Genomic DNA, 20417 nt, shown 5'->3' with positions numbered 1-20417 from the left:
TTGGACCATATGGAAATAAAATTATTCACATTCTTATTATGAGAAAAAATCATTCAAACATATTTAAATAGACACTGTTTACATATAGATCTTCATGTTGTTACATTCTACTTAGAAATAGACATAATCTAGCCTACTTTTGACAAATATATACATACATACGTAGCTATATGTGTATATAGTTATACTTAGTTATACTCTAATAAATCTCTATCCAAATTCAATTAGATTTAAATGAAATAATGGAAGTCCCACAATAATGATCCGAGCCATTGGATATTATCTATGATCTCTAATAGCTTACACACCAAAAGTAATAGAATTTTAAGATTCCAAGTGATTGAAAAATTGAAAAGTTTAAATAATATGGAACGATGGGCTAAAGATCTCTAAATTCACGTTTCTGTTGTGCAAGCAATTCAGAGATACTAAATTATATCCAACAGCTTCAATTATTGATATATAACATCTATTGTCCATTCTATATCTGGATTCAGATTGGAGTCAGTCCTCGAAGGGTGGGCTAGGTACAAAGATAAGGACCTAGGACATGCCATCTGAGTCAGTGGTCTCATCTTTTTACACTTGATTCACCAAATGTCATGACAAAACACATGAACATTATCAGGAGATCATTTCTTTTATAATAGTCGCTAATGATCTCCATGGTTTTGCCAACATACAGAACACCATTGAGATCCTGATAGGCATAATTTATTATTTTCAATGTTGTGTGCATACACTTCCTGGAACAAAACAAAGAGCCTTTTTAGGAGCAAGCGATTATACAACTTGTTCTGCAGAGCATAAATGCAATAGAAGAGCTATTCACAACTTATTCTTAAGGTAAGAAAAAATATTCAAAGCCCCAATAAGATTAATCCACTTATTTTGCCATAATAATAACAGACAAAAAAAAAACCAAATTCTTAATAAGAAACAAGTTTGTTGCCTTCTGGCATTATGAAATACTCATTCATGAAGTGTAGCAGAACTTCCCAGCCTCACCATAGTTGATCTCTAGCTGTTCAGCCTTCTCGATTTTAAAACCTCTAATTCGTATTTCCTCAGGGATGGAACTGTCCTTGTAATCGATGTGCTTGAGCGTCCAGCCATTGTTTTGAATATGGCCAGTCACTTTCACCTAAAGAAATTAAGACAGGTAAGGTTTCTATTTCAACACTCTCTAGATAACATTTCTTTTATTAAAAAAATACGGAAAAAATTCATATCCAAGCTTGGTACCAGCTGTTAATAGTTCCTTATTCTAATTTTGGTCACATTTACCAACAAAAGAACTAGCTTAGGCAACAATATAATAAAAGGGGCGGCTCAATGCATGAGACTCCCATCATTGTGGGATCTGAAGAGGGTCAGATGTACACAGCATTATACCCTCTTAGGCAGCAATATAAGCAAAAATAATAAATTTCAGGCTAGTACTGATTTCTGCAGCTAATCATTCATGAGCAATTATTTAAAGGAAAATTAGCCAGGTACCTCAGCTTCATCAATGGCATTCACAACAAGAGTACCATCCAAAGAAAGACCATCAAGGAAGACATTTTTGCCATTGATGACCATGGTAGATTTCCAGGATATGGAGCATCCCACGCTAACCTTTCTCTTCACATCTGCATATGTTAGTGCCCACTTAGGCCTCCATGTAATGCGTGGCCAAACTTCCACCTCTTGTCCATTGAATACATCAATCATAGGGTCTGCTATCTGAACGCCAGCCTGAGAAGCAAATAAAAAACTCATTAGGGTCGCTAAGCTTCTGTTCCAAGTTCAAAAGGACAAACAATATAATTAGCAATCCTGACAATAACATGATTGGTTTTGCAACTCCACTCACTCCAAATCAAAGTTACCCCACAAAACACCAATGGCTCAACCTTTGTTTTGCAGATGATCCCAAGAATGATATGTAGAATGCATAATTCAGAGCTTCAACAGCTATTCTTTGTCCAGCAACTCTTTAGAGTTTGACACCTTGAAACAGCTAGTAAGCTGATTTCCTTGTTCACATCAGAATTTTGTTTATTTCCACTACAGAAGGACATGATTTTCTCTGAATAGACTGCTGGCATTTGACACTAGGGAGCACAAAGTGGTGATGTCTGACAGTCTAAAATGCTTAGATCTCATGACTTACATTGAGATGCCAACCCCGTGCACATCTAGAAAAATTTGGAGGTAAAAAAAGAAAAAAAAAAACACAAAGGCCCTGAAGCTTCTCGATTAAAATTTAAAACATTCCAAGATATTGAGGCTAAAGGAGAAGCTTGTGACCTGCTACTAATTGGACAAGCCAAACACTTGAAACCTGAAGAGACATCAGGTGTCTGATGATGGTGGAGCTTGTCAGAGAAGCTCCTGCCTGGAAAATGACTAACATGAAATTTGGTGGTTGAGAGAGAGACATGTAGCAACTACTGGGCAGATATTATTTACAAATCATAGTTCTGGTGACAATTAGTTGTTGAATTTATGTGCTTAAGTTGCAGTGATTTAGAACATTGATCCAAATAGAGGTGCTCAGCAGTAGGCAGACAACAGCAGCTGGTGCGATTCTAGCAGCAATTCGGAATCAATATCATAGTTAAAAGTACCATCTTGTAGCTCTACATGTAACAATCGCATCCACAAAGTGAAAATCAACTGAAGGTCTTCTAATCTTACATAGAATATCTGTGATCATGCGACAGTAGTCTCAGGCCAATGGATGGGCTCTATTCCATGTTGAGAAAAAGAAACAGCAAGAATACAACATATCCTATATATATATTTGGTGGGTGGGGGACACTGCTAAATATGATAAAAGGCAATTTCTGTCTGAACTCTCATGTAGTGATTAGATAAAACAGATATACAAAAAGCATATAAACATGGATATGAGAGAGCTATTTTTTTTTCAGAAAAGCATGTACATAGTTCACAATCTAAAATAAAATAATGGGATTATGCTTTTTGTGTATTCTGTTGCACATATGACTAACAGTTAGAAATATATAATACGAACTTCATGCTTTAAATAATATACAGACATATGCAGATTGATCTAGAATTGCATCAGAAAATGCATGCCTAAGTTAACTCATCCCATAAGAAAAATGTATCCACCTTTCTCAAAATTAGGCTATTTGCCCTATATATAGCCATTTCTCCAGAAGTTGCACTGTGATAAGGATTTCCCTTCGGTACCTACAATCAAAAAGCACATCTTTATTACAACAAAACCTTAAACAGACTAGATTGAAAAAAGAGAAAAAAAATCAAAATCTATTCAAATGAATAAAATATGAGTAGACTGAAGTGTTTATTAAGGACTAAAAAGACAAGCAGAGCAGTACGTTGATCATCCACATATAAATACATATTTACAACTCTCTGATACTAACAAACATGAGTTGTCATATCTTCTTCTCACAAGCACAAAGGCATGCACAACAGTGCTTCTAGAAAATAAAGCACCATTATTTTTCTAGAATATCCACATTTGACACCTAAACCAAAATAAGTACAACTTATGGGCCTTTTTTTTTTGCTTGGGCTTTGTTCGCGGGAGGTGGTGGTGGTTTGGCGGCTGTTTCAATGCATCAATCAGTATTAGTTTTAAGAAAGCTCCTTAGCCAACAATTTCTGCCTGCATATAGATTGCTGATGCAGTTCCGTGTTTAACATTGGGCCATTGACATTTTCCCTCCCTATACAGACCTTTCCAAGTCTAAGCAAACCGCATACAAAGAATAAATCAAAATACACAACAAGGCTGGATTTCCTTCCCAGCAGCCATTCCTCCATGTTAACAGCAATTCCCCTCTTGCCAGGTTGCTTTGGCCAGGATATCAGCATCAACGTGTATGGTAGACTTTAGGTCAAGAGTAGGCCATCAAACATACTCAGATAGACCCTAGATCTGAAAAGTTGATCTCACCTTAAGGAGATACAGCTAGTTGTTTAACATCACATCAAGTTTGGTTGCACATATGCCAACAATTGAGTTGGATCTTTCCACCAATGCTGCCACACAATATAATATGCATAGAACAGATAGCAGGTTCTGCACAGAAAACCAGCAAAATAAAGAGCTAAGTATTGCATAGCATACCCGTGGCAATCATGGAAGGCATCATATTGTACAATCTCCAGTCATACCAATCATGTGCCAGGGGGCTTGTATCAAAAAACAACAGCTAACATTGAATTGTGCCAAGTGGCATGGACTTCACATGTGACAGAGCTATACTAAGTACAACAATGCCTGTATTTGATTGACATGGCACAATATCATATGGTATCATTTTATGCCAAACATCATTGATGATGGGCACATAAGGTACAACAGTATATACCTATAGACCAACGTACAGATAGTGTATGTAAGTACGTACCTTAAAGTACAGGCCAGTACTTTACCAGCATCTAAATCCTTACAAAATAATGTACAGAATTTCATCAGAGTGAACAATTAGTTTCAATATCAACAAAACTTCCCTTAAGCAGCTTTCTGAGGACATACATAGAGTTCATCATATCCTCATAACAGGATTTCATCTGACCATGGGGAGTTGGAACAGCAGCCTTAAGAAGCTGCCTTCTATTTGATCCAATAGGCTCTATAAACTGACAAAATGACATACTCATTGTGCTTAACCTCAGAGTATCAATATAGTGTCAGAAGCACCTTCTAAGACACATTAAATTGTTAAGACAGGGTAATTCTGACTCATTAATTATATAGTAAATCTGCAAGTTGTTTAAGTGAAGAACAGAAGAGAGTAACTTCGGCAAAGTTCAAAAAACATGTACCTTAGCAGCATCTTCAGGGTTATTCTTCACAGGTGCATATGCAAGCCATGTATCCATTACCTTACAAAACAAAAAAATGACAGAAATTCAGAAATTATTTGATTCAAAATGATAACAAAGAACAGAAATTCAGGTCTAAACTAAAAATCATAAGCATCATTTTTGGGGTGAAGGAGAGTACTTATACACTTGTAGTATGATAAGCAAGTGGAGAAAAAGGAAAAGAACATATAAAGTAAGAGACAAAAAGAGATTGATCCATTATATGATACTAAAAAACCTTTACTGATAACTCAGTTGCTTTAAACATATCCATGTAGAAGCATGCTGACAGCCCCCATAACTTCATTGTCATTGTGAAGTTTTCACTTAAAATTAGACCTGATATCCTCATAAACTTAAAAACTACCAAATGATTCAAACAACATAGAGTCAAAAACAATGATATAAGCCCAACCTACAGTATTATAGCTGCAGAGACAATCTCCAATTTTCTCGTCATTTTGAGCAAGTTCATTTTCTCTTTGGATTGCACCATCTATTGCTTAGGCATCTTTTGATACATAACATCAAATCCAGTTCTGGGAGTTCTATCTTGTAAACTTTGCCACTTCTTGTGAAAGCAAGGTATCCTGAACCAGTTTGCCACTTCTTGTGAAAGCAAGGTATCCTGAACCGGTATCGTCCACCGGCGGTATGGTTCGGTACGGTTTTATACCATACTGAACCGAGGCGAACCGACGAAGGCAAGCAGACCCGAACCGGAAGAAGAAAAAGAGAGAAAGAGAGAGAAATAGAGAGAGAGAAGAAGGAAGAAAGAAAAAGAGGGAGGGGAAGGAGCTGGTGGGGCTGCCGGACGGCTCCCGACTGGCCGCCGGAGGGCGCAGTTTACGCGCGCGGTGCCGCGGGAGTGAAACAGGGGCGACGCCCCTGTTTCACGAGTTTTTTTAAAAAAAATCTAGTTTTAAGTGAAGCCAGCAAATAGTTTGCCGGCGTTACGATTTTCGATTTTTTTTAAAAAAAATCCCTAAAGTCGGCAACTGGGTTATCGGCTTCATCAGTTTAAAACCAAAAAAAAAAACAAAAACAGACGATGGCCTGTTTCGAAAAAGAAGAAGAGGGCGGAGCCGCGGAGGGGGGCTCCGCCCGCTTGATTGCCCTCAGGCCATCAATGTCGGATCCCCGGCCACCGGAGGCCTCACAACAAAGGCGCCGTCCATCCGGTAAGTCCCCCCCCAGCGCTCTCTCTCTTTCTTTCTCGCTCTCTTGAAAGCCCTATCGAGCGATACGGAGCTCAAAAGCTCTCCGACGGCTGCAGCCGACCACCGCTGGTCTTCAGTGGCTCCCACGTCCCTCCCTCTCCTCCTCTCTCTCTCTTTCTCACTTTTTTTTCTTCCATACCGTCGGTATACCGAATTTACAGGCCGAATCGTGCCAGTTCCCCGCCGGTCCGGTATGATGGGGGTGTACCGATCGGTTCGACATAGTATGAGAAACCCTGTGTGAAAGAGACAGAAGATGAGTATATACTCTGCAAGAGTTATTACCTTGTATTCCAATGCTGGATCACAAATAGGCATGATAACAACTTGGAGAAAATAAAAGGAAAAGAAAGGAAAAAAAAAGCAAGAGACAGATGATGAAAGTGATGTGTTCGTATGGAACATGCCATAAAGTCATATTTCATAAATTAAATGCTTCTATAAAATACATTGGAACATATCAATTTCATTACCATGAAAGGAATAAAGACCCATACTGATAAACTTTAATCAGGTCTTGCTACTAGTCCAGAAATAGCTTCTTTACCTTCTTATTATGCCAAAATGATAGTTTATTCTTCTTTCTATAAAGGACTTCTCCAACTAAAGCTCCAAGAAAAGAAGGAAATTTCCTTGCCATGAAGTTCAATACAGATTTAACTTGTCTAAAATCACTTAAAACCTATTATTGATGTCACTTAATCAGAGGAGTCAAGTGGACATGAGGGTGGGCCATGGCTCTCCCTGGATCCACAAAAATCCCATGTTATGCCTAATAAGTTATGAAAACATCAATCCCTCTTGTAACAGTATGTGACCCCAACACCCCCCCCCCCCCCCGCATTGTACTTTCCACATGGCCACACCCATCACCTCCAAATTCCAATTACACTTTCCAAATGGCCACTCCCCTCCCATCGGGCCACCCTGCTCTGTTTCTCACATATTTTATGTTGGTTTATTCTTCAGCTTTCCTTTCTCTTCTCAATTCTCTATCAGTAAAAACTCAAAATAAACCCAAAAAGAAGCACAAAAAGCAATCTACTTAATCCACTCACAGATGGGTTGTGAAATTATCTACTCTCTCTGTTTTCAGATGGTAGTTTTTTTCTGGGCTTTTCTGTGAGGCTCTAAAGCTTTATTTAACTTAAAAACACTGTAATTTATCTGCATCTTCAGATATATCAGTTCCATGAGAGTTAAGAAAATCCATGGCCCAACACTAGTACTTCGAAAACTCTCTCTCATCCCTGCACACTAAGACTCCCTGCATCCTCTATCCCTCCCTTCCCATGACATCCAAAAGTGATTGGGGCTACCATCCTCCCTTTTCCTACTCTTGGGAATCTAGAATGTAAAACTAGCACATGTTGTAGACTTGACAGGGTGAGTTGTTATTTGTTAATTTTTATGTCATTATTGTGCCAAAACTAGATCTTTGTATGAGCTGTCCAGGAGGCATTTGATTGAAAAATGAGGATAATGTACGAAGATAAAGTGCTTCGGCAATTTTATCACTATCACTTTTATCAAGCTTCTCAATTACCTTGAACTTTTGGTAATAAAACATATCTGTATTCCATGTTATCAAAAGAAGAAAAGGAAAGAGCTCGTCTTCTTTGTCTCATTCCATTATCTATTGGCAGTTTTGTTTTATTTGGCACCACAGATTGATGTTTTATATGTTCTTTTTATTATTATAGCACAAACAAAAAATTATAAAAGAGGCTTCTATCTTGACACATTTGACTGTAAAAGGTTAAAGAATCTGACTGCCTCGCAAAGGATAATCATACATGAAATAGTGATGTTGCCCACCCTAGATGAAACCCTAGCTCTGCCCCTGTGACTCAAATATCAAAGTTAAAATGCTTCTAAACACTCAAAAACTACATGGTGAATTTAACTAAAGAAGTCCAGTGTGCTACACCATCAACATCAGGTGGGATGGATCACCCCACCAATCTAATTGCCAGAGCTTTCATTGATAAGGTTTTGCTCCTTTTCAGGCAGGCAAAAAAAAAAAAAAAAAAAGAGAACTGGAGGTGCAAAGATTTCCATGCAATAAAACACTATGCATTTGCTTACATGCACAACAGTCCGAAATAGAAAGAACTTATTATTAACCACACGTCCACACCTGCCTAAGGTTAGGAGGTAAATACATCCTTTTTGTAACATTATATAACATCATGTGAAATTGCAAGAAATATGAGCACCAGAAGCCCAACTATCAGATGGGGGTCCCCACATATGATGTGACAAAAAAGGCTCATGTCACCTTACCAGGACGTTTATGTTAGACAGCACCAGGCATAGCAGAGCACCTATCAGCCATGAGGGGCCCATGACCCAATAAAAGGTTCATGGTTGACTTAGGCACAACCCAACTCAAGTGACATAAGTTTAACCTAACACAAGCAAATGATCAATGATTTCATATATAATGGTTCAACATGCAGACTTGACAGGCTGCCTTGCCTTTCTGCACTAAAAGGACACCTTTAATCTTCTCAATGAAACAAACATGCAAGAGCAATACAAATAATGCAATGAATGACTTGAAAGCCACATCAAAAGATTTCAATCAATCACAGAATTAAAAGACCATCCTAATCATCAAAATTTGCTTCAAGATTTTGTACAAATATCTTAATTGCAGAGATCAATCATCTGCTACAAATTGGAAAGCATGTTACTCAGAATTAATGTCAAAAATGACATAAGCATATCAAGTATTAAACAATCTTTTAATTTAAATGGGAAGAAATGTTCAAGTAGGTTCTACTTACTGTAAATCCAACTTTTGCTGATGGTGGTAGTGTTTTTGGATAATCTTGCATCATACATTCCAATCGAGTTGAGGATTTAAATGCTGTCTTGCTAGAATCCTTGTATCTGAAGCAATAAAGAAGCACAAAGTATGTAACGATCTAACTCAAATTTAATATCTCTAAAAGAAGAGTACATGTGTGTGTCTGTTTATTCTCTGTGCTTCTCAAGCTATTTGCACCCTCTTATGCTATAAAACTATAAAAGTACCACATACTGAAATGATCAGTTGAGAGATGAAGTTATTCAATTCAACATCTCCTAACCTTTGCTAAAAGCAACCCACTGTAATTTTCCGCCGGTTTTGCAGATGTCCAAGCACGCATTGCATGTAATGGTATACTATATTCTTCTGTTGCAGCATGTACTAATATCATGACCCAATCATAATACCCAGTACATAAATTGGGCCATTGCCCTACAAAGTAGATGACATGTCATTGTTATCTTCACAACTTATATTATCTCCATAGCTTGGTATAGAACATCATCAGCCATGTATCGAAGTGACTAGCGAAGATCAAAGCATCACAACCATCTGCACCATTTGATTGACGCATCTCATTGTCCTCTTCATTCCCTTGACTCAAAGTGATGAGGTGAATTATCTAGTGTATCAGAATGGCCAGAAGGAACACAAAACATTTCATGTATAATCTCCCTCTTAGGTGATGTATAATGACAAAAATAAGATACCTAATCATCATGGCAGCATAAGGTATCAACTCCACTGGGACAGTAAGGTTTAACTCTAACAATCATATGCATGAGCATCATCTGTCATGTCTCTTTATACTTTCAAATGCTGAATTTTAGATTTTATCAAGCTAGCTTTCTGTCAGTTGATCTACCATTTATCAACCTCATAAACTGAAAGTTAGTTCATCCAAGATGAAGGTTTAGTTGGCATCATCTCTAAATGCTTCTGGCATACCAAACACTCAATACCTAGTCACTCAAAGCTTGACAGCTGAAGTCGACCAATTCTAGCCTTACAGCACTCTTCTGAAGTGTTATTTGGCTTTCACACAAAAATTATTATGCAACAAAACAAAGCTCAGTTCGAGTTATGAAGCTTCACCTAAGAGCATGTGACATGTCAGGGCACATCATTTAAGGGACCAAAAAACTATGTAGAAAGGCAATTAATGAGTGCCATATATTAAAGGGGCAAGCAAGAACATAAAAGGACCTAACAGTCCATATAAAAGTTGCAAAGAAGTTGAGAAGGCTCATGCCGATAAAACAGGCAGCCATTATTGGACAGATCTCAGGGAAGAATTTCTACAGACAATCCCAAGAAGTTGAGAAGTCTTCTCGACCATAACTATAGTCACGGTCACATTCATCCATGTAGTAATATATTGGAAGAGTTCATGGTGCAATGTTGTCATCAATAGAAATCAGTATAAAACACATTAATATAACAAACACAAATACACTTTAAAGTCAATTTTTAGCGTAAGAAAAAGGAAAGATTTGGACCAACATGAACATAACAAAAAAGGGGCATTACTTAGGGTTAACAAACTCTGCAATGGCACCTTGTGTTTTTGTAAGCTCCTCAACGTACGGTCCAAGTTCCAAAATCAGCTGCAATAGAAATATATGACTATATCATTCTGTTGTTGATGGTATTACACCTACTAAATTACAAAAAGCCTGATAGTTAAATTGATGAAGCTATATGTATCGGGCAATGCCACATTGCAAAGCATTCATGGAACCATAAAAAATTATGAGAAAAACAATCAATTATGTTTTAAGCAGAATCACTGGTGATCCGTGTGCTGTCAAAGAATGATTTAGATGTTGAGAGTTATTTAATGAGCATGAATGATAATAAATTTCTTCCATTAGGTAAATCACGTTACGTTAAAATTCCCAAATCCTACTTCACATCAATCATGACAACTTTGAATTGTATTTAACATCCAAAAATGATCAGATCCACTTCATAACCTACACTCTGAGATGCCATAAAGGTAAAAAGATTGCCAGTCGAGAAAATTCACCACAAAATTCTCCATTAGAAGTAGAAAATATGAAGATTTCAAAAGATTCCCAGATATCTTACATGTGAGTTTAGACTGAAATCTCTGAAATTCCGAAAACATAAACTTCAAGGTGAAAAGTGAAAACCATCGATTATACTTTGTACTTGAGACTTCTGTACCTAGCAACACCGTGTTTGAGAACAACACACGTATATCCGACTCTTTTATTTAATAGGACTTATGGGAGAGAATTGACTCTCAACCTCTATAACTTATAAAGTTTGCTGCAAAGGCACCGACATGAGAGCATGTGATATCTAAGTACAGCTTTATTAAATAGTGAAGTTGACTAAAGCATTAGGCAAAAATCTAAATAGTGGGCTGATCAAAACAAATCACATGCCAAGTTCACAATTACAACATTAACTTGGTAATTTCATTTATAAAATCCTGTTGTTAGTGTCCCTTAATCAAATGATAATGAAATATTCCTTTGCTAAACTACTGGTGCAGCTCAATTTGACTTTTATCTGTTCCATAGTTTCAGAGTGTCCTTTAATCTTCCATCATCTCTCTCAAACAACTCAAGCCTGGATCTTACATTCATCACTTAAATTTACAACAAAGGTCCCACCATCCATCATTCCCAATCTATCTTCATTTCATTGCATGACTGATCCTATTAAGTCACGTATCTTATTACTATATAATTCCAATTTAGTAGTTAAAGTTCAGTAACCCCTAAATGCAAGAGGTAAAGTTGTAAACCTCTGAATATGTTCAAGACAGCTAGTGCAAACACAATGTTATCTTCAACCAATTATAAGGTGCAAACTTTGAAGTCTCAAGTTTGGAAAGAACCCAAATATGCCTTACAGCCATACTTCAAGGGTAGCATGATAACCATATATGCAGTTGCATTGCATCATCACTAAACTTAAGCTAGTTCGTAATCACAAGCAAATTTGAGCAGCGATATTTAGGTTGAATATCCCTGCTAACACCAGGCATCACTGTCCTTGGCTTGTACATTCAGTTAAATAAATAAAATTTGGAATACTGGGTAAACCGGTAAAGAATGAACCCGGACATATGCAATACAAGCACTGAGAAGATCCTGCTATAAAATTAAGCTATTCATCAACAATAATGTCAACTTTCTGTGAGCACATATATGCACATATTCCAGACAAGTTAACCAAGTAGAGATATGGTTATTCAAAATTACTGCCAATGGGCAAAAGCGTGACAGGCCAATAAATATTAATCCCCATTCAAAACTTCAGGATGCTAGCCATATGGTGGTGCCAATGTGACCCTCGCTTATCCTTTCAGAAAATATAGAATTTTCCACCATAAGTCATAAAAATCATGCACAACAACACCACGTTGGAAAATTTAGTGACTAGCCTTGCTTAATTGGGTCTGACCCATGCAGATGACTTGCTGAGTGACCAAGTCAACTTGCAGAATTTTTATATTTTATGTTGTGCAAATCAATTTGTTATTTTTTCCATAGACAGAATGATTTGGAAAGTAAAATCTACATCGAAAAAAGAAAAAGAAGACTCATAAAAATCTCTGAGTACATCAGAATACCTGATTTATGTTCCCAGGGAAGGGAGAAAAGCCTGTTTCACAATTCACATCTCCATCAGCATGCCCAGTTGCTCGGAGTAATGGGTCAAGTTGATTGTACTCCACATTGATAACCATGGTCCTCCCTAAATCGAATTCACAATTCAGTTAGTAACAAGAGAATAAAAATAGTTTCTTCATGCACCAAAGAAGAGAACAGAAGATCCTAGGGCCTCTCATCGTACTTTGGCTTTGAAAAGAATCTAAGTAGGTTATTTGATTCAAATATACAAAATATCGCGCAGAGAGAGAGTGAGTGTGTCTAATTTTCTTTCAAGAATAATGTTATGCAGGCAATAGCTGTGAATAGCTTCTATAATCAATGATATATGCTAACGTGCTTGAAGGTTTATGATACTCTAGAAAAAGCATAGGAGCCTAGTCTCATATCCATGTGTGGACTGTACAAGCATTTGTATTATAATATTTATTCACAAGTGAGTCCTTATTTATGTCAAGGAGATAATTTAGACCATGTCCTTACATTATCCACCGTAAAATAACTACCAGGCTTTGCTTCCCCTGTCAGAATCAAAAAGCAGGCATCAAACCTAATCAAAGATAAACAAGCAGTGCGGCTATGCAATGAAGAATGTACCCACCCCCTTCCCCTTCCCCTTTTTCCTTACTGCAGCTAGCTCCCCCCTTGTCAAGTTCATCTAAAGTGTGGGTGTCAAAATCAGATGTTACAGGAAATGATGGAAATATATGAAGCTGCGAGAGTTTTTAATATTTGGTGGGGTAGAGGACCATGTAAGAGCTCTTCTTGAAGGCATTTTGTATGTTAAAATAATAATAATAATAATAACAATTGTTGCAACTTTACCCGACCCACCCCATCTAACCTGCCCTGTTTAACTCTACAGGCGCTGCCCCACCCCAACCCAAGGCAAGTATGAGGTAGGTACGACCGTACGAGTAACGAGCTACCCAATCCATTGCCATCCCTAGTCATGTCATGTCTAACTTCTGAGAACCACAGGCACTTCAGGATTTCTACAACTGTAGTCTTTAGCCAAGATGCTCTGCAATTTATCATTGAGTATTGTTAGATCCGATGTATGGAGGAGGGTCTAATAATGAAGAAGGCCTTGACAATGATCCTATGTTAAGATATAATGAAATTCAAATATGCAGGAAGTCAAGCAATGAGTGAAGGTGTACGCCAACGCCAGGAAGTCATCTAACATATACAATAAAAATAAGATACAATCCTCACGCACAACACTCGTATCTACAAATCAAAGAGTCATAGTGCCTCAGCAAGCATCCAAACTATTCATACCACTGCATCTAAATCCTATTCTTCAGGGCTAAAATAACAACAATTCAGGAAGTGAGCAGATTCTATATTTCATGTTGGTGAGCAGATCACAAATTTTGATACTTGTTATATTTTCATATTGCAAAAGAAATGAAAACACATTTTCAGACATGTCCATTCACATTAAAAACCATTTTTGGAAAAAAGTTCACTTTATATATCCAAAGTAAGAGGGCAGGATGCCATCATCATTTTACCATCACTATGCGTAAGCTTGGTTATTCCTCCAATAGCTTCTTTTGCTTTCCGAGGAACAGCAAGAGAATTAACATGGTACCCCTTGGTGGAACTTACACCCAATGCAGCTGGTATTGCCTAGGTAAGCAACACAAAAAGAAAAGAATGAAATTATATTACATTTCTCCAGCTTGAGGTAACAAGAATGTTCAACAAGAATAATCTAAGGAGCCGAACTGTGCAATGAGGAACACCTTAAAGAGTAATCCATTGGTGTCCTGAAAAAACAAAACCCACCTTCGACCTGCATTCTGCCTGAGGAAAGGAAAACATTGTAAGGGCATCATCAACATGCATAAACTCATCCTTCAATCTTAAAAGAGGGGAGCAGGAAGCTTAATCTAATGCAGCATTACTGCAATAGTTTGTCAAAATCCGTAACTTAAAGTAGTCCTAAATTAAGAAACAGGAATAGAACACAAAATATGTTATAGAATGCACCATCTGATTGTGATTACACAAATGATGCATACCATTCATTAAGCAGACCACTGGAATAAAGAAGTGCATGTACATCGCCATGGCCATGAGGCTTCGTCTGTCAACCAAACACAAATTAGTAAAGTACTGAAGTTCCCTACACTCTCTGGCCTCCAGAAGAAATTATATAAAGATAAGATTTCATGTTTTCCTAGGGCAGAGTGAACTGCAGAAAGAACATGCATATCACATACAAAATCACCTGAATTTTGTATTTATCTTTTGAATCTAATGCAAGCCTTGCATCATTATCATCTAAGCATGCCACTTTTTCCTGAAATGCATGTCCAAAATAGTCAATGGAGCATTCTAAAGCTTACACCACTAGAAACAAAATTCAGAATCAAGCATGATATTTGCCTGATAACCACCTGTTTAAGAAGTTTCACTTGTGAAGGCTTCATTCCAAAATAAGAATTTGATTCCAAAAGCTTTACAGTTGGTGCATGAGTGTCATCTGATGTCATTATCACCAAAGGAATCTCAGCTTGGCATTGACCTACAAGACCAGTAGCATTATCATCAATTGGAAAGGTGAGCTAAAAGAATAATGAGACATAATTGCACCACAGATACTATTTTCAAAGCCAATAAATGACAGTAGGCAAAAAAAAAAAAATATTTAATATGTGGAATGCCTAAAATTTATAAGAAATATTAACAAACAGAAAATCCATATATGTAAGCACGAAACTGAAATGAGGATAATAACTGATCAAAAAAAAGAATTAAAAAAATAATTAAATAAAGAACAGGAATGCAAGCTAATTCATGGATAAAATGGCTTCCAATAGCTAGGTATCTCTTAAAATATGAAGATCTTTTAACCTGAAAAAGATTTTGACAAAAGTTTAGATACTTGTATTTGCAATTCCTTTATTTCCACTCAAAGAAATCAGAACATATCAACCAAATGCTACTAAGAAAGATCGCTCAGTGATGTAGCATGTAAAGAATCAAAAAAAAAAATTGCACAAGATATTCGACACTTAGATAATCCAGCACTAAATAACAGAGTAGGTTAGTTTGGAAAAAATTGAAGTTGTCAGACTTGATGTCAACCAACAACGAAGAACATGTTCAAGACTGTTCTATTTGGAAGTAATATCTGTCAGATGGAGAAAAAGCACCGCAGGCTACAAACAACCATATTGAGATCACTTGAAACAAATCTAGAACACAGATATTAGACTTCTTTTGTATATTCAATTTAATATTCTTGATAGACTCGTGTAATGTTGCAGAGAAATGACAAACTTTCATATTCAAGTAGTGAACAGTTTGCACCACTTGATCTGGTAATGAATAATAAAGTCACACCAACAAAATTCCCATGCAACTAGTTCAGGCATGGTGGCAATTGCCAATGTAGGCCATATCTGAAATTTCTTGGATGACAGCATTACCATAGCATGCCAGCCTGATTTTAACTGGAACGCTGAGTTACATCATCACTTAAACAACAGGATGATTGTATTTGTACCACGTTATGGTTCTGTCTTTACTATTTCATGCATACCACACATTATTTACATGTTTTAGAAAAGTTTTCCCTCACAGACACGATACATCAGCTCAGTCTTTAGAAGAAACTATTTGCAGTACTCACATTCAGCATTTCATGTAACTTGACAGAAAGGCATACCAGAAATAGCAATGAAGAAGATTGGAAAACCCAGAGTTAAATTGCATTTGCTACTCAAGAGATCTCTTAGTAAAGATAATGATATTTCTTCAACTCTACAACAAGAAGGAAATGATCGTCAAAGAAAAAGAAATATGGAAGATGTTTTGTCAAGTAAAATGATCTTCAGAAATTAGGTATGCTCCTCTCTCCCTCATTTCCAATCATCTATTATTTCACATGCACATGAAACCAACATATGCAGGTACCGTGCATGCATATTCCTCCAGCAGGTATGGTGCTAGAGCTATTTTATGGATTGTGCTTTGAATAAATATATTTAACCTGAGCCTTGCCATATTACTTAGGGTCCATTTGAGTATTTCCACCTTGCACCAAGCCTGAACCTGGTGCTTGTGACATACCTAATATAACTTCGCATTGGACTTGAGCAAGACATAGGCCACAGTCAAACTTTCTTGTTAAGAGACATTATTATTACTAGTTTCTACATATCCTCATCATCCAACTTCTAAAATATTTACATTATTCACACCTTTTCATATTTAAATGACCATAATACCCTAGTTCACAAAAACTTTCTCTCTTCACGCCCTCTGGATAAGCACTCTAACTGATCTTCATCCCTTGTCCAACAATAAAATGTTGGGCTTTTTGCATATAACACCCTATGATATCACATGTTTGCACAAACACCGTCCTGTTCAAATTATCATAACAACATAGCAAAACCAATGATAATTGAAATAAAATACCAGAAATCACTTGAATTGGAAAGGTAAGCAGAACAAATGTGAGGATACTATAGAAGACAAAAAATCGTGTGCTCTAACATACTTGCAAGTTTGATGAAGAAAACCTGTTTGAAAAAATCAAACACTTGTACTGACCTAGTGCCAATTTACAATTAGCCTCCTGTAGAGCCAGGATAGACTCTATATAATGTTCGAGAAAGCATCTGCCTGTAGTAATTTCTGAAGGAAGAGCCAACTGCCAAAGAAAATCAGGCATTGTCAATGCATTAAATGAACACATGATTTCATAACTTCTCCTTAACAAATAGAAGGAACTCAAATATTAAGACTAAAATGTTGGAGGGAACATTGCTAACCCAGTATGATATGGGACCAAGCCTGGTGAACAAAGTATAACTCTTACCTTTATTCCCTTGTATCCAAGGCGTTCCCCTAGCCCACCTGCAACAAGGACAAATGCAGCCTTGTGTACCTCTCTAACACCAGCATCTTCCAACATGATAAAGTTGTCATCACCAAATGTAAGGACCTCTCCAGAAGGAACCTGCAAAAGCACTTCTTTCACCACCAAACTCATAATTCATCTATTTCCCGCCTTGTAAACACAACCCAATCTATTCAGTTTGACTGCTTTTGAAATTCTACATCATGAATTTCCAGGAATTAGCCTTGTGATTATCTATAGCGATAAAGAGTAGAAACAGCTCCAATCAACAATAATAACTTCGATATTCCCACTAATCAGAGCATATTTTCACTTGCTCAAATATCAGCAATATCCAAAAAATTTAAGTACTTCTAGTTTTGACACACTAATATCGAAAAGTCATTTGACAAGGAGATGCAATAGGAAAAAAAACTCACGTACTGGATACGTTACATGCTAAAACTAGTTTACCAAACAAATGCAAGTTAATATTGAAAAAATTCAGGACATTAAAATCATAACAGTTAAGAGTTACATTTGGCTTATTAAGAATAATATATAAGCCTATTTAAAAGTTGATTAAATCAAATTAAATCAGACTAATACATTTTCTTTCTCTGTAAACTGCAAAAACTAAATGGTTTTAAGTTATTGATTTATCAAAATGCTGTTGAAATATGCACATTGTTCAATGGAAAGAAAACATCACCTTAAGCAAGAAAAGATGTGCTAGCATGCCAGGTTTCAAATAAGTGTCTACAATGCCTGTAATGGGAACTTCTTCCAAAATCAAGTGTGTGTTTTCCCAGTAGCCAGTTGGAGCAGATATTTTACTCCCACAAGCAATAGTATCAACTACAAAAAACTGATAATGACTTGCAGACTCTTACAGGAATTCACTATCAAAATCTAAGTGCCAAACATATTTGGATAAACTTACTCTGTAGGGTTACAAGTTGTTTTGAGGAGACAAGGGTTCACTGATGCATGTATACATAGTGATAGTCCTTTATTAAGAATCTTGGCTTTACATCGAATATGTGAATGCTGTATAGACCATTTAAGCTTATATGGAAGAAATTTAAGTGCAAATACATTATTTCACATGCACAAAGTGTAAGCAAAGTGGACATCATAAGAAAACAGTATGACTACATGCATCTCCAAAGACATGGACTGCAATACCAGAAGCTGAAATTTACTCACAGAAGGAGTGAAACCATCATATGGATTTTTCCCAGCCTTTGAATCTGCTAGTAGCTTTCTTGCATTTTGAATGTATTGTACCAAACCACCAGGATAGCTTGAATTAAGAAGAGAAACCTAGAAAAGTACACAAAGGTTAACAATACAGGCATGAACAAGTTATGAACAAGCTTTAATTGCTGATAATGTAGAAAAGATAAATAAAATGACAAGTAACAGTGAAACAAAATTCCGTAATTAGTAATGAGCCTAGCAACTCATGCATCATCTCAGCTGTCCCATAACCAAAGCGAGAGGAGGTTATCATGTTAATGAAAAAAATGCTGCTTGGACTTCACAATTCTTGTCGAGAATATTACAATTTTTGGTCAGCTTGTCCCAGTTATATTTTCATATTTAGAGATGTTTAATCCATGACATCCCTTTGACACCCACCACAAACCTCACAACAAGATGTATTTTGGAAATTCAGAACTAGGACAATAAACTATGAAACTAACAGATAAAACGAGAAGCTATGGAAGCTGAGATAAGGTTGTTCTCACCACTGACAACATCTTCCAAATTGACAAGGCCTAACCCTACAATTATCCAAGAATTTCTCTTTGATTTCTCTACTTATATTCTTCTGCTTTTGCTCAGGCTGTGAGATCTTTCTTTTTTTCTTTTTGCCCTAATGTTTCACAAAATACTAGCATGTTTACGGGCAGCTTCTGATAAACATGGTTCAAATACAAAAAGTGCGCATGAATATAGAAATTAAATAATAACATGCCATATATTCTCTCAATTCAAAATTCAACTTTTAAATTTTGAATTCAAATTGTTGTTATAATCTTTTCCTTATTGCCTCAAGACCTACTAAAGCATTTATTGCCTCAAGACCTACTAAAGCATTAAATCAGGCATGATTCTACTGACCATGAGAATAATCGGCATTATAAAGATGGCCGACGATCTAATCATCCTCCAAGTGATGGCATCCTACCCTCTCCTAATGAGCATTTTTGTTTCTTTTCCTCACATGATCGTTCTTCACAGTCTACTCGACCAATCCGTCACATCTGTAATATGATTGGACATATTGCCACTAGTTTCTATCATCGCATGAGCTATGCATATCAAGATCAACTTTTAGAGAAATTTGCAGCTATGGCTGTCACTCCCGTATTCACTAATGATAATACTTGGTATTCTGATACTGATATTACTCATGATATCACCATAAATCTGAATAAGTTATTTGTTTCATCAAAATATGGTGATTCTAATTGTGTCCGAGTTGGCAACAAACAAGGTTAGTCTATCCGTCATATTGGTTCATCTTCCATCACTAGTCATAAAAATAAATTTCACTTATCTAATGTTCTTCATTATCCTCAAGCCTCTATAAATCTCTTATCTGTAAACAGTTTCTCTCATGATAATAACTACTATTTCTTGTTTGATGAACTTGGCTTTTTTCTCAAGCACAAAGAATCAAGAACAACGTTGTACCGCAAGACGACTGAAAATGGATTCTATCCTTTCCATTTTCTTACAAAAGATGCACAAGATCACTTACCCGCAGCCAATGTTAGCCGTCACAACTCTATTGACCTTTGGCATCATCATCTCGACCATCCATCTCATGATATTCAATCCTCTATTTGTCCTCTCTTTTAATTTCAAATAAGCCAAGACAAACCCTATGTTCATCTTGCTAAGTAGGATAAAGCAAACAATTATCATTTTGTTTATCTGTTTCAACTTCTCAATGTCCTCTAGAAATAATACGCTGTGATGTTTGGAGACCTTCC

At 36.6% G+C, this 20417-nt stretch overlaps 1 protein-coding gene across 1 annotated transcript; it reads right to left on the bottom strand.

Annotated features, from left to right (window-relative positions):
* Window positions 1–692: 692 nt before the first annotated feature.
* On the bottom strand, window positions 693–18752 carry LOC105049301 (UDP-sugar pyrophosphorylase). The gene is made up of 15 exons (XM_073260856.1): window positions 18619–18752; window positions 17389–17529; window positions 17121–17220; window positions 14957–15084; window positions 14788–14859; window positions 14579–14643; window positions 14300–14360; window positions 14066–14183; window positions 12506–12630; window positions 10426–10502; window positions 8870–8975; window positions 4816–4875; window positions 3127–3207; window positions 1501–1740; window positions 693–1144 (listed from the first exon to the last, which is right to left on the bottom strand). Exons 2-15 carry the CDS (start codon window positions 17482–17484, stop codon window positions 977–979), a joined length of 1497 nt encoding a protein of 498 aa, XP_073116957.1. The 5' UTR covers window positions 17485–17529; window positions 18619–18752; the 3' UTR covers window positions 693–976.
* Window positions 18753–20417: the final 1665 nt, after the last annotated feature.

This window comes from Elaeis guineensis, chromosome 7 (genome assembly GCF_000442705.2).
Source record: "Elaeis guineensis isolate ETL-2024a chromosome 7, EG11, whole genome shotgun sequence".
Lineage (NCBI taxonomy): Eukaryota > Viridiplantae > Streptophyta > Magnoliopsida > Arecales > Arecaceae > Elaeis > Elaeis guineensis.
The sequence above is the reverse complement of the archived record's forward strand: the minus strand, read 5'-3'. Positions and strand labels throughout refer to the sequence as shown.

Coding starts and splice junctions, on each gene's coding strand:
- LOC105049301 (XM_073260856.1), bottom strand. CDS start 17,484: ATGTTGGAAGATGCTGGTGTTAGAGAGGTACACAAGGCTGCATTTGTC. Junction 15,085..17,120: donor TAATTGTAAATTGGCACTAG/GTCAGTACAAGT, acceptor CTGGTCTTGTAG/GTCAATGCCAAGCTGAGATT. Junction 14,184..14,299: donor CCAATGGATTACTCTTTAAG/GTGTTCCTCATT, acceptor TTGCTTACCTAG/GCAATACCAGCTGCATTGGG.